The sequence below is a fragment of the Marmota marmota genome, unplaced genomic scaffold (genome assembly GCF_001458135.2).
Source record: "Marmota marmota marmota unplaced genomic scaffold, marMar, whole genome shotgun sequence".
NCBI lineage: Eukaryota > Metazoa > Chordata > Mammalia > Rodentia > Sciuridae > Marmota > Marmota marmota.
Genome location: NW_025999942.1, coordinates 2,084,217 through 2,098,627, shown reverse-complemented (window position 1 = coordinate 2,098,627; position 14,411 = coordinate 2,084,217). Strand labels below are relative to the sequence as shown.

At 40.9% G+C, this 14,411-nt stretch overlaps 1 protein-coding gene across 6 annotated transcripts in view; it reads right to left on the bottom strand.

The window, feature by feature from the left end:
• Nucleotides 1–513: 513 nt before the first annotated feature.
• The window catches only part of Spata13 (spermatogenesis associated 13), a 340,611-nt gene continuing 326,713 nt past the window's right edge, over nt 514–14,411 (bottom strand). For all 6 annotated transcript variants that reach the window (XM_048801269.1, XM_015498706.2, XM_048801270.1 and 3 more), the window contains 5 exons: nt 13,783–14,015; nt 10,904–11,033; nt 9,087–9,459; nt 7,970–8,044; nt 514–4,558 (listed from right to left, as the gene is read on the bottom strand). In XM_048801269.1, coding sequence (XP_048657226.1) covers nt 4,383–4,558; nt 7,970–8,044; nt 9,087–9,459; nt 10,904–11,033; nt 13,783–14,015 — 987 coding nt within the window. In that variant the 3' untranslated portion in view covers nt 514–4,382. The remainder of the gene's footprint in view (nt 4,559–7,969; nt 8,045–9,086; nt 9,460–10,903; nt 11,034–13,782; nt 14,016–14,411) is intronic.

Genomic DNA, 14,411 nt, shown 5'->3' with positions numbered 1-14,411 from the left:
TAGATAAGGAAATTCGTATCCACCCCACATTCAAAGGGTTATCCTGGGACCCCAGGTCACCTCCTAGTGGAGGGATCTTGCCTTGTAGCTGTTGCAAGGGGGAACATTTGGGCCACCCATACTCCATCCCTTGAAAAAGCTGCTACAACAAACCAGGACTTCCAGGCTGGGAGAGCAGCTTGCGAAGAGCATGCGGGAGGCCTTGGGTACAGCTCCCAAAACCAAAAAGCAAAAGCAAACTAGGACTTCCTATTTCCAAATTCTGCTTACATCAGTCTGATTCCATTAGTTTGTGGCTTTTTCAGTCAAGTGGCCCCTCGTAGTTCCCCTCAGAGCCTTCTTTCTCTTACACCTCCCCAGAGGTTTGATCTGGTTGATTAATGAGTTGTTGCTAGAAGAAATGAGGACAGAAAAGGGTCTTCCCATCTCAGACTCCTGGCATTCATGGCCTCTTTCTTCTTTTTAAACAGAGCATCATCTTATTTTACTACTCAAATGAATTACTAAGACCAGTTTGGGAAATTAATTTTAATATACAGATACAAAACAACAAATATAGATTCACAGCATTTACAATAAATCATTCAAATAACATTGTAAATAATTTTTTCTTTTACAAAAAGAATTTCAACAAAAATACATATCAAGTTACAGTATTCTTGTAGACCAGACTTTAGCTGTCAAAGCTAATCCACCAGTTTGGAAGCATCACTGACTTATACAGACAACATCATCTTTATATGGATGAGTTAAAAATTACCAAAGCCTTGCAAAGTGGGTAAGCAAGTCATACACAATGGGTTCTATTATGTACAAAAAGACTAATTATTAAATTACAGAGTTGGTTTAAAGTATTTTCTAAATACAAATGTCAATGCCAATGTGATAACTAAAAGCAGTAATAAAAAGTATGTTCTACTAGGTAAATTTACATGAAACATTTAAGCTTCTGGGTTTTTTTTTTAAATCCTTCCAAGACCAGCTAAAATTTTCCACTTTTTTCCAAAATTTTTTGAACTCCATTTGCATTACATCCTGAAAATAAACAAGATTAGCAAGAATAGTTTTTAGGTGAAGCATATTACAGGGAAAACTTTGCTAGCAGTTTAATCTATAAGTTGGGTCCAACATCCCTGGTCTGTAAGCCATTCATTGAAAGGATGTTTATTCACACTTGTTGGCACTGTCCTTTTACAGACACTTCACTGGTTTTCCTCTCCTTCATGCAAGAATAATGCAGTAATACTCCCCCAGCTCTGGGCAATCAGACTCTTCTATTCTGTCTAGGAAAGTAGGTTGATTTGTATTCAGGAATATCAGCAATTTAGGCATGCAGAGATTTCTACCTGGCCAGATGCTAAATCACCTGGTTTTTACAAAAGATTTCGATTGTGAAGTAAATTTTGAAATAAAACACTTTTGCTATATAATAACATCACAGGATGTGGCATTAGTCTTCAATAGATTAGGTATAAAAGGGTACAGTATTTGGATATGGCATTGATGGTGGTGATATGTTTTCAATAACAAAATCACATCTACCAACCGGAGACAAAACCCAGATTTACTGAAAACAAACCACGCACACAGTATCCCTTGACAGTGTTGGCAAACTGCTTGTTACCCTCTTCCTTGTTAGCAGGCCAAAGACAATGAATGTTCCTTCTCTAGGACTTTTCAAATATTGTTTAGAATGGCTTATAATTCACTACAGGGTTCTCATACCTTTAGGGATATCAAAACTGAGAAAGCTGCTCAAGGCCATTTCAACTGTCTTTCACAGAGTTAGCAAATTGTGATACACTAATGAAATTCATCCAGATGTTGTCAACCAGTGAAGTCATCAAAGCCTGACTTTAAAAAGAAATTTAAATTTATTTTTTAAACTGGTACATAAAATCATAAAAATTGTACATATTTATAAGGCCAAAAAATAAAAAGGCCCACCCAGGGTTGGGGGTGGAGAAGATAGAGAGATTGGGCAGTGGGTGGAGGTGGGGTTTCCCAATAAAATTCACACGGGCAGGGGCTTTTTGTTGCCTCTTTTTCTCTCTCCAAGTAGAACATGACGCAAATCAAAAAGGAAGTATGGCAAACTGAAAACAAGAATACCTGAGGCCTTCTATTCTTTGCAGAACCCAGGTATTTAGTAACAAAACCCAAGCTAGACAGATTTAAGTAGTTAAAGGATGTTCTAGCCTTTAAAAAAATATATATGTTAGCAGTTTTCAAAATCACCTCAGAATCCAAGTAGAATCCACCCAGGCAAAGTATATAATCAAATGACATCATCAAATGACCATCACGCTTTACAAAACTGATTCTCACAATCCCAGGTCTTGAACTGACTTTGACTTAATCAAAACATGTCCTGGTGTTCAGGATTCTCTGTTAGGGAGTCCATGGAGGTAGATGGGAACTGGAAGATAGGACTCAGCTGGGAAACATGTTAGGACTGGTCACAAAACCTTAAAGCCTTTGCTCACTGCCAATTGGTCAATACTAGCAAACGGAAGCCCTCTGACTCCTTACTCGAATGAGTCCTCACTGAAAATGTAACATAAGTAAATGATATTTTTTACTACCTTAAAGCAATTCTCTTATATTACATTAAAAACAACAAAAACCTGTTCAAAATTGCTGTACATACAAACAACTCTATTTAGCACAGAAAAGTAGTTTTCAAAATATATCATTACATTTTGTTAGTAAAAATGTCAGTTATATAAATGCAACTGAGGTTGAAACAGTTATTCATGGACACACACATATACACACAACCAATGCACGAAGCCATAGCACCTCTTCTGTCAAGGGACCTGTGGTGAGAAAGAAGCAACCCTGAGGCTGTAAACCACAGGGCAAAGCAAACTCTCAGCAAGCCAATGTAAGCAGGCATTTGAATAGTCACAAAATGCCCTAAGGGCCCAGCAGAGAGGTCCAGAGTTATGTTTTCTTGATGCATGAATAACTCTGCATATGGCAAGGCAGGGGAGAAAGGAGGAACTACATCCTTAAAGTTAACACCTTCCTCTTTAACTTTGTAGACTTGTTTATTCTCAAGCTTGGGTCTGTGGGGGAAGAAACTTTGCAAGAATAGCATACAAAAAAATGAGCTTCTCAAACAGAAATCCACAAACTATGTGACACAATATCCTCTGCACACTGAGTGCAGAGCCTGTCTTCTCCAGACTATTTAAAAGTTACTTTCATCATACTTCTCAGTATAGGCAAAGAAAAGGAGATTATTTTCTGCAGGCATCAGCCTGTGTGGCCTCCATTAAAAAGAGACTCCTATCTTTGAGCCTAGATATTTTGCTAAGGTGTCTTTCACAGGCAGTGAATCTCCACCGTTTTGAGTTTATAGGACAAAGGCAGCTTTAAACCCCAGAGAAGCAGGATTGTTCTGCCCTGTGTTTTCTTCATGGGTTCTTCCGAGTTGTAATTTTACTGATGAAGACATCGGAGACAACTGTTAGAAGATGCGCAGGATGTTTTTAAGAATGCTTTCCAACTGGTACATTCTCATGTCATTAAAAAATTAAAGTAAATGAGCTTTTATATCGCAAACAGTTGTTTGAATGCTGTTTCTTGGTTAGGATGAATGAGTGAGATGTGATTTCTGCTCAGGGAGTTACACAAGGCACACAGGCAGGTGAGGATCCGACTTGCCAAGGACAAACAAGCTGGCCTTGAAAGTAGCATGACCTGGAGGATGCCTCAGTGCCCCCACATCTCAAGCTGTGCTGCCAGGAGACGGATGTACTTTTCCCGACTAGCTTGAAGAAGAGGCACCTTGCAAGATGAAGCCTACATTTGGCAACTGTGTAGACACAGGTGACACCAGGGAACACCCTGGTCATCTCCAAGCAGCTGTTGATCCCCTAATACTACCAGAGGTAGTAAAAGCTCACCTTCTAAGTGTGACCAGACACATGGTAGGGAGAGGCAGCATTATAGCTACTCCCCATCGTTGATTCCCTTCAAAATCAAATGCAGACTCAATCCTCTAATTGAGTCATTTCCTTAGCACTGAAAAGCTCTCGGTGCTCTGGAACTGCAGGAGTGTCCCCATCACTAGTGGGGCTTGTGGAGCTACCACAGCAGCATTCCTGTAGAACTTGACCCTGGTTCCAAAGTCCCAGCCACCTCAGAGTGCTCCTTGGGGCTTCTCATGCAGGGCAGAGCTATGTGTTATGACCTTCTCCTCCTTTCCACGAAAGCAGCAGGATCTCTGAAGTGAAGGTGAGTCCAACTCCTTCCTTGAGCCCCCAAAGAAGTTTTCAACACTGGGCCCAAGAAACTTTCCCTGGGTTTCACACAAAAGAAATGAACATGGTTCTCCTCTTCACAGTCCCTCAGGGGAAGTATGGGCCTGCTGCTCACTTCCTGAAAGGGGCGAGTTTATGGAAGGTATGCCAGAAGAGGGAAGGCTTTCTCTTGGGTTCTGCCAGGGCAAACACCTGTTGCTGGGGGATGCTGGTAGGCACGGTGATGTGGCGCTGGTGGAGGGGATGCAGGTTCTGGTGCGGCGGGGCAACAGGGCATCCGCTATAGTCTAACTCCGGGGGGGAGGAAGATAGAACATTGATTGAGAGTCACTTAAGAGAACCACAAAGGAAAAAGAAAAGTGTCAAAACTCAAAGATCTTAGCTAATTTTTAATTCACATTAACCAAAAGAATACCGAATAGCTATCCTAAGAAATGGTACATTCAAATACCACGTGGGAAGCCTGGCATAGATTATCTCATTTAATCCTCTTAATATCATCCAGGTACGGGAATTGAAATCCAGAGAAGCTATGTAAATCACCTATGGTCACACAGCAGTAAGTTAAAAGAATTAGAACTGGGCTACGAGTTGGGTTGGAAAGCAAAAACATGCTTTAAATGAAAACCTGGAGCTCATCTTGCCTCAGCTAAAAGCCTGTTCTGCCACCGACTAGCTGCAGTTATTTGCAGGCAAGTGTTTGACTTCTCTGTGCCTCAGTTCCCTAATTTCTTTTTTTTTTTTTTTATCAGCTACACATGACATTACAATGATCTTGGCAATTCATATATTTGAATCAATTGGGGTATAATTTCTCATTTTTCTGACTGTACAGATTGCAGAATCACATTGGTCATACAGTCACCTACCTATATACATACAGCAATCATAATGTCTATTCTATGGTTCCCTAATTTCTAAAAAGGGGACAACAGTACCAGATTGTTATAAAGAATAAAATGAGTCAATATAGGTAAAATGTTTCAAAGAGGGATACCTTGTCACTTGAACCCTGCTTCATCAGGGTATGTATTTTATATCTGTACAGAGGTCATTAAAAGGTTTATTAAAATTAACTAAAAGATCAAAGGTAAGAATGTAAGTCAACATAACATGATGAAAGAGAGGGCTTCAGAAGCTGACTGGTTCAGAATCCACTCCTGCCCCAGCTTGTCACAGGGCTTTCCTTATCTTACAGGGAGATGGGGAGGATGAAAGAAGAACCCAGGAGAAGTGCCCAATATGGTAATCTCACTCAAAAATGTCAGTGCTCCTTTCAGTCTTTAGAAACCTAGCTGCTACAAGAATGACCTATAGAACATCCAGAGAGAGACTAATATATTCTAACCAAGTCATATTTTCTAGTTACCTGCCACTAAGAGAGATACAAAAAATAAAATGGATTTTCTGCCTTGAAGATACTCAGTGGGGAAAAACGTGCACAGAGAAAGTAGGGGAGTGCTAAGTGTCATTTGGTAATCTTAGCCAATTAATTGAGGGCCTATCAGATTGCTTGATTTAACTGATCTTGCTTTTGTCTTCTCAAGTAGAAAAATACTGAATGGCTGGGCATGGTGGCACACATCTATAATCCCAGCAGCTCAAGAGGCTGAGGAAGGGGGGTTGCAAATTTGAGGCCATCAGCAACTTAGCAAGGACCTAACAATTTAGTGAAACCCTGCCTCAAAAAAAAAATTAAAAAGGGCTGGGCGCAATGGCACATGCCTGTAATCCCAGTGGCTGGGGAAGCTGAGGTTGAGGATCTGAGGAGGATCCCGAGTTTAAAGCCAACCTCAGCAATGGTGAGGCACTAAGCAACTCAGCGAGATCCTATCTCTAAATAAAATACAAAACAGGACTGGGGATGTGGCTTAGTAGTGGAGTGCTCTTGAGTTCAATGACCAGTACCAAAAAATAAAAATAAAAAAGGGCTAGGGATATGGCCCAGTTGCAAAGTACCCCTGGTTAAATCCTCAGTACTTAAAAAAAATAAATTTAAAAAATTAATGGAAAATATTGGGTTCGATCACCTGTATCATCTGCATTATGGAATAATCTGTGTGTGTGCATCAGGACCCAGGTGTGTGGTCTGGTGTGGATGTCCTCATGTCCCTGCCAGGCAATTCTAATGTGCATTACATGAAGGGGCTCACACTGAATAAACTCCACTCACTCTTTTATGTTTAACTCACTGATGCTCTGAATGTACAGATTTCTTCCTCATGCCCCGAGAGGAAAGAGTCTCTTGTGACCTGGTGGGTAACAGCATCTTTCTCTGAAGGGTACAAGGAATTATGTGGTCTGCAGCCCTCAGGTACCAGCTCAGAGACATTTGCTGCACCCACATTCAAAATCAAGCATGGTGGTACACACCTGTAATCCCAGCCACTGAGAGTATGAGGTAGGAAGATCACAGGTTCAAGGCCAGCCTTAGTAACTTAGTGAGGCCCTGAGCAACTTAATGAGACCCTGTCTCAAATAAAACATTAAAAGGGCTTGGGATACAACATCTTTAGCAATTAGAGAAATACAAATTAAACTACACTGGGATTTTACCTCTCTCCAATCAGAATGGCAATTATCAAGAATACAAGTAATAATAAATGTTGGTAAGGATGTGGAGAAAAGAGTACACTCAGACATTGCTGGTGGGACTGCAGATTGGTGTAACCATTCTGAAAAGCAGTATGGAGATTCCTCAAAAAACTTGGAATGGAACCACCATTTGACCCAGTTATACCACTCCTTGGTATATATCCAAAGAACTTAAAATCAGCATACTGCAGTGATGCAACAATATCAATGTTTATAGCAGCTCAATTCACAATCGCTAAGCTATAGAACCAACCTAGATGCCCATCAACAAATGAATGGATAAAGAAAATTTGGTATATATATATGCCATATTACTCAGTCATAAAGAATATGACAATATGACATTTGCCGGTATATGAATGGGACTAGAGACTATCATATTAAGTGAAATACACAATCCCACAAAATGGGGGGTTGCGGGGCTAGAAGTTCATTGGATTAGACAAAGGAATGAAGGGAAGGGAGAGGGGATAAGAATAGGAAAGATAGCAGAATGAACTGGACACAACTTTCCTATGTTCATATATGAATAGTACCACAGTGAATCTCAACATCATGTATATCTATAAAACTGGGATCCTAATTAGAATAAGATTATATTCCATGTTTGTATAAATTTATCAAAATAGTTTCTACTGCCATATGTAATTAAAAAGAACAAATAGAAATTTTTAAAATGCTGGGCGCAGTGGCATACACCTATAATACCAGTAGCTCAGGAGGCTGAGGCAGGAGGATCATGAGTTCAAAGCCAACTTCAGCAAAAGTGAGGCACTAAGCAACTCAATGAGACCCTGTCTCTAAATAAAATACAAAATAAGGCTGGGGATGTGGCTCAGTGGTAGAGTGCCCCTGAGTTCAATCCCTAGTATCAAAGGGGAGGGGGTGCAGAGAAGTGCTCACTGGTAAAGTACCCCCAGATTTTTAAACAACAACAAAGCAAAACAAAAAATCAAAACCTAAACAACATAAACCAAATACAGACCATCTACAATTGACCATTACTTGGGTCTGTCCCTTTGACAGAAGTTAATAACTGCCCCCTCTTCTCTCATTCTGATACTAATGCACATTCAGGAGATCAACCTTTCTTCAAGCCTTACCTTTTGACTTTCCTTGTCCTGCCTTCTGAGCATTTAACATGGCTAGTTTCTTTTGATTTTCTGAAATTTCCATTCCTGTATTAAGAAACAAATATGATCTATATTCAACATGATGTTTCAGAGCAACACCTGCACCACAATCTGAAGCAAAATCAAGGGTAGAAAGACTGTCCTAGGGTGGCTTCTTAATTACCTCCAAAGCCAGATATCACCAAGAATAAAATGGGTTGCTATGAATAACCACAGAGACTCTGTGTAAAGCCAGACATTCTTGGGCAAGTGTTCACATGTGGTTGCCCTCACCACTCTACTGCACAAGGCCCTAGGAGGAGACAGTGCAGCCAAGGGGCCCAGGGTTTGCTCCCTGTGTGCAGAGGGAGTTCTGTAAGGCCATGATTCTACCTGAACAAAAGTGCTGTTGGAGGACTGGGTACTGGACTCTACTCCAGCTATGTGCATGTGTGCCCTGAGTGTCCTTTATGCTCAAGTTCTGCAGCAAAGGAACAAGGGTGTCTAGTGTCTGTGTACTAGGTGAACTGGATGAAAATAAGCAACACTAGAAAAGCTGAGGAGATTCAGAGAGAGGTGGAAGACTGAGCAGCAGTTGGTGCTGGCCCTGTCTTCTCTAGCAGGGAGCAGGAAGCAGAAAGCCTTCCCCCTGGAGGCAGGTACTTCTTTTGATTGGACATCATCTGGGCTCTGCTTTCACTTCTCAAATTGCTCTGAGTAGCCAGAGATAGTGACATACATCTATAATCCCAGCTACTCAGGAGATTGAAGCAGGACTGCAAGTTCAAGGTCAGCCTAGGTAACTTACTGAGGCCTGTCTCAAGATAAAAAGGGCTGGGGATGTAGCTTAGTGATAAGTACACCTGAATTCAACCCCTACTACCAAAAACATAAATATCTAATAGATACTGTCTGTAGGAACCACCTCTGTCATCTTGGGTCTTGGGAGCAAGTTCAGAAGTATTTAGAATTTGCAAATCCTTTCTTTTTTCCCCAATGGTGGGATTTAGCTCTGAGGGAGTGGGCTGGGAACACAGCAAGCATGAGAGGCAGAAAATGAGGCTGGAAAGCAGAGGCTGATAAGCCCTGGGTGCCCAGGGCTGCTTACCCATCTCCTGGTCCTCCTGCACCCGACGCCTCTCATCCGCACAGGCCTGCAGCCACTTTGCCTTGTCTTCCTGTTTTTTGGCACAGAACAGGTGAACCTCGTCTGTGGTCCTACTGACCAGCTTGAAGGCGTTTCTCACGTTGAGGTTCCAGTCCTTGTCCCGCCCATCCTCCACATCCACAAGCTCCATCTCGTCCATGTCCATGCGACCCTTGTAGTACAGCATGTCCCTGCGTAGCAGGTCCTTCTTGCAGGACACCAACTGATGGTCAAACAGGAAGAAGGTCCGCTGCTGGCTCTTGCCCTGCTTAGTGATTTTGGTCAATTCCCCTGAATGAATCAATTCTGAGCTTCGGTCTAGAATATCCAATCCCTGGAAGGATGAAAACACACTTTCAGATCTTCTAATTCTGATTCCTTTGAGTGTTTGAGACACAGACCTATAATCTGTCTTGGATTTTCCAGAGACGTGAATACAGAGACCACCCACTGCCTGTCTGCACAGATAGGCAGGCAGGACCCCAGAAGTGATAGCTTCAGATCTCAAGTGATAGCTGAATAAGACTGATCCTTCAAGAATAAGGAAGCATCAAGGAGGTTTTTCCAGTACAGGGACACAGTGTGGTGCCACAGACTCCTGTAGGCTTTTGAGTCAGAAACATCACAGCTCCCTGACTTGTCTAGGGTCTTGGAAACAAAGGTCAGGCAGCAAATTGCTACTGAGAAATTAGTAAACTTCTGACACTAAATTATTCCCTAAATGTCAGTCCAAAATGAAAAAGAAAAAAACTTCCACAATATTTAGGTTGGATCTAATCCAATGTTACTTTATAATATTTGGTATGACACTGGCCTTTGTTTTATAGGATTCTACTCTCCTTTAATCCCAGTCATACATAATATTTTTTGGAGGCAAAAGAGCTTAACTCCAAAATAGTTCTTCTATTTACTTGCCTGAAGCAACTCTGTGCCCTAGATTCTTCACATACAAAATAAGGGAGTCTGAGGCCTGTCCAAGCTTCAAAAAATCTAAAAAAGATTTTGAAATGTAAGTATTTCTCTCCCACTTTCACCGTTACAGTCTACTTCCATTAAACTTCTAACTCCTCACTCCAAACTCTCAATCCTCTGGGAGAATAAGTTCTTTTGACCAATGAATGGATGTAGGAAGAATTCTTCTTGGTCTAAAAACAATCTGAGTGTGGATGGCTTATTCGTAGGAGCAGCAATATGGCACAGTGGTTATCAGCAAAGACTCTGCAGCCAGGTTGCCTGCTTGGTTTGAATTCTACTGTTTGTGTCTGCAGGCAAGACATTTAACCCTTCTGTGCTCCATTTCCTCCTCTGCTAATTGGGTGTAATAACATTATCTACTTTATAGGACTGCTAAGAGGATTAAATGAGTTCATAGATGTAACTGGCTTAGAACAGTGTCAGATATGAGGTAAATAAAATACAGGCTCTAACTACTGTCTCTATTTGCAAGTATACATGTATTTAACATAGGTATGTATAAATAAAAACAGCAGGCATATTTTTTAGACGATTATTATTGGCTAAAACAGATAGTACATTTGTACTGTATTATATAATGCCCATAGTGGCATATGGGGTAGGTAATAATTTCCTTCTCAACTTAGGAATCAACATGCCTCAAAATACATGGACCATTAATAGTAATGTATATCATTAAAGCCAAAAACAAAGTGTCAATCGTAGGATGTTCAAGTATATCATCACCAGGTCAAAGGTGCAGGAAAGGGTGGAGGGGCATTGTGTGTGTGTGTGTGTGTGTGTGTGTGTGACAGTCCACTTACCTCCCAGCCCACAATGGACACCTGCCAGCGAGCAATCTTGTCAACGCTCTCCAGCTTGCGTTTACGCTCATTGATCAAACAGGCCACATTCTTCATGGCCTCATAGGCTGCCTTTATATTGTTGTAATCACTGCAAAATGGGAAGTTAATTTCAATCACATAACACACAACTCACAAATGAGGACTGACAAAATAATGCTCTGGATCCCTGATTTGTACACTAATAGTCTAGACAAAGTGGCATTTAAATAATAGCCATTGTTCCCTTCTCCTTGTTTCCCCATGAATAGACTACAGTTTGCATAGGTTAAGGAAGCTGACGGAATGCAATTCAGAATTCTTTGGAATAAGAATGTTTTCATTCACTTCCCAGAAATCACAATGAATGAAAGTAAATGCCACAAGAAAACTAAGTTTTGGTCATGGTGACTAGGGGTTATTTTTGATAATACAGAAAGAATGATCTTCATTATTGCTTTGATTTTGACATAGCCAGTTCTGCTATACAAAGTACTTTAAAAATCACTCTAACCATTTCAAGAGTACTGTTGCACCAAGTCTTCTCTTTCCCCTGTTCAGGAAGGGCCATGAGAGGATACAAGCCACAGTCTTAAGTGAGGAATTGTGTCTGTGCTCACAGAACCTTTGCCTCACCAGTAGGTCTTCACTTAGAAAACACTAAAAAGTGTTTTCTGGATGCTGCAGTCAAACTAAAATAACCCCCTATTCTAGCCCTCTTCTCCATGCCTCTAAAACCATAAGTACTGAAAACACTGAAACCGCAGTTCTAATCTACACAGGATGCAACACAGCGGTGTCTGAAAGTGTCACAGTCAGGTTTAGCTTAGCGTTGATGATCTGGGGATATGTAAACCAACCATCCAGCTGACAGCTGAACTTTTTAGTCTCTTATGGTGACTAGCAGGACAGACACAGCCACAGGGTTAACTCAAATGGACTGAATTAGAATCCTCCTGCACAGCCAGGGAGAAAAGCCTTGAAAGCAGATGCTGCTGTCTATCTACTGAACACAGCTAAACTCCATTCATTTACTGATAAGTCTGTGGGTCGATTCCATAATTTAGCTGTTGTGAATTGTGCTGCTATAAACATTATGTGACTGTATTGCTATGATATGTCAGTTTTAGATTTTTTTTTTGGAAATACCAACATTTGCCATAAAGCAGATCTCACTGTCTTTACACAGGACTATTCCCACAGAAGCAGAGCAGAAAAGAGGAACAAAAATGATACATGGGGGCTGTAAAAATAACAGGAGTGAATGCCCCAGAGAGGTCTTTAGAAAAAGGGTGCAAAGTAAATTTTTTGGTACAATCCTAGAAAAAAAAAAGTAGAATATAAGGCTTCTCTTTTTCTTTAGAATTTTTGCTCTGTTTTACTTAAGACAAAGAAATGGGCTTTTTGCCATTTTATTTCATATATTTTGTTAATCTGTTTCATATATATATATATGTGTGTGTGTGTGTGTGTGTGTGTGTGTACAGAACAGTTCACATATATATTTATAAATTATTTTGAGGCTCTAAGCAACTTAAGCAAGATACTGTCTCATAATAAAAAATAAAACATCTGGGACATAGCTCAGTGGTAAAGTGCCCTGGGTTCAATCCCTAGTACAAAAGAGGAAAAGAAAAAGAAAAGACACTGTTGAAGAGTAGTGTGAACTTGGACTACAACTCCTCTACCTTGGAATGCAGTAAGCTGCCTGTAAATGTTTTTCAAGGAGGCTTTGCTTCTGAATTATCTATTTTCTCTAGTTCCTTATCATGATGCCTGTTCATTCTTTTAAAAAGCACTTCCACAAATTAGTGGCTCTCTCTTGACATCCACGTTTGTGTTTCCTACCGAACTTTTCTGACTTTTCCACAGGAGACAGAAAGATACGTGCGCTTACACACACACACACACACACACACACACACACACACTTTGGTTCTAATTCTTTAAACTAGGTCTGGTACCTAGGCCTAGTGTTCAGTGGCCATCTCTTACTCTTCACCTTCCAATCTATTTATTATAAAAGCGTCCCTTTTTAAGCCTGGTCTCTCCACAAGAGTTCAGAGGCAGAGAAGGCAAAAGAATGATTCACACTCTATACTCTGCAGGTTGGTACAGTGATCCTCCTTATCCAGGTTAATCAGTCCTTCCTTATCTAGTTGTTTTCAATGGTTTCAGTTCCCCATGGTCAACCTTACTCTGAAAACATTAAATGGAAAAATCCAGAAATAATTCGTAAGATTTAGGGAACTTTTATTATAGTATTTTTGTTATAACTGTTTTGTTATTGTTGTTGTTAATCTCCTACTGTGCCTCATTTATATATGAAACTTTTTCAGATATGTAGATACAGGAAAGAACATAGTCTATGCATCTATGTAGGGTTCAGTAGTATCTGTGGTTTTAGGTATCCATAGAGGTTTCTGGAATGTCTCCCTCTCAGATACAGGGCGACCACTATAGTCACACCTGTCTACTTAACCAATGAATTCATTAACTACTATGAAAAAATATTCATCCAGTATTTCTAAATGGTAAGAAATAACAATATAGTAAAAACCTGCACACACTCATGACATAGTTTAAGAATTACCCTTATGTTTTTATATCTCTAAAAATGCCTATTCTGGAGCCTCTTCAAATATCCTATAAGTCGTTTTCTTCTTTTTTTTTTTTCTTTAGAATTTTCAATAGTTGACAGACATAAACATAACTAACCCTTACCCTAAAAACCAACAGCTCTAAAGATTGCCATTTATATCCATCTGTCCCAGCCACTGCAGAAACACTGGGTAGGCACAGGTTCAGGGCAATGCCATCTCTGCCCATCTGCCCTGAAGGTCCCATGGCAGCTCCCTCACCTGTGCTCCTGCGTGGTGTACTTGAGCAGCTCTGCCAGCTGCAGAGGGTATTTGCAGATCTTCTGCACTGGCGTGAGGAGGAACCCATCCAAGGCGATGTCAATCATCTGCTGGAGCAGGCGGCAAGCTTCGAAGAAGTGCCTGTACTTGCCCTGCTTCATGAGGTTGGAGAGCTCCACGCAGGCTCCTGGATGGTTGTTGCAATACTCGGAATAGATGGCAAAGCCCTCTTGCTGGAGGGGGAAAGCAGCCTTATCAGGTTATGGGTGACTCTGGGTCATCTAAGGGGACACTCCTGAAAAGGAGGAAGGATCACTGCAGCAAGGACAGGTCATTAGACACAAGGTGACCCACGCCATTGTGTAGTGGCTTCCACACCTGGGCAACAGCAATGGGCACTGGCAAAGGCTCTGGCTTCTGACATGGAAAGATGGAGGAGCAGGACCTCTGCCATTCCCTCTTCACCCAGCTTGGATTTGTAGATGAAGTGGCAGAGAAAAAAGTGTTACCAGAAACCCGATTCTCTCTAGCCAGCTTGTCTTTACTTCTCTGATAAGATCTTTTTATTTTTGAGGGGTACTGGGGATTGAACCCATGAATGCTTTACTGCTGAGCTATACCTATAACTC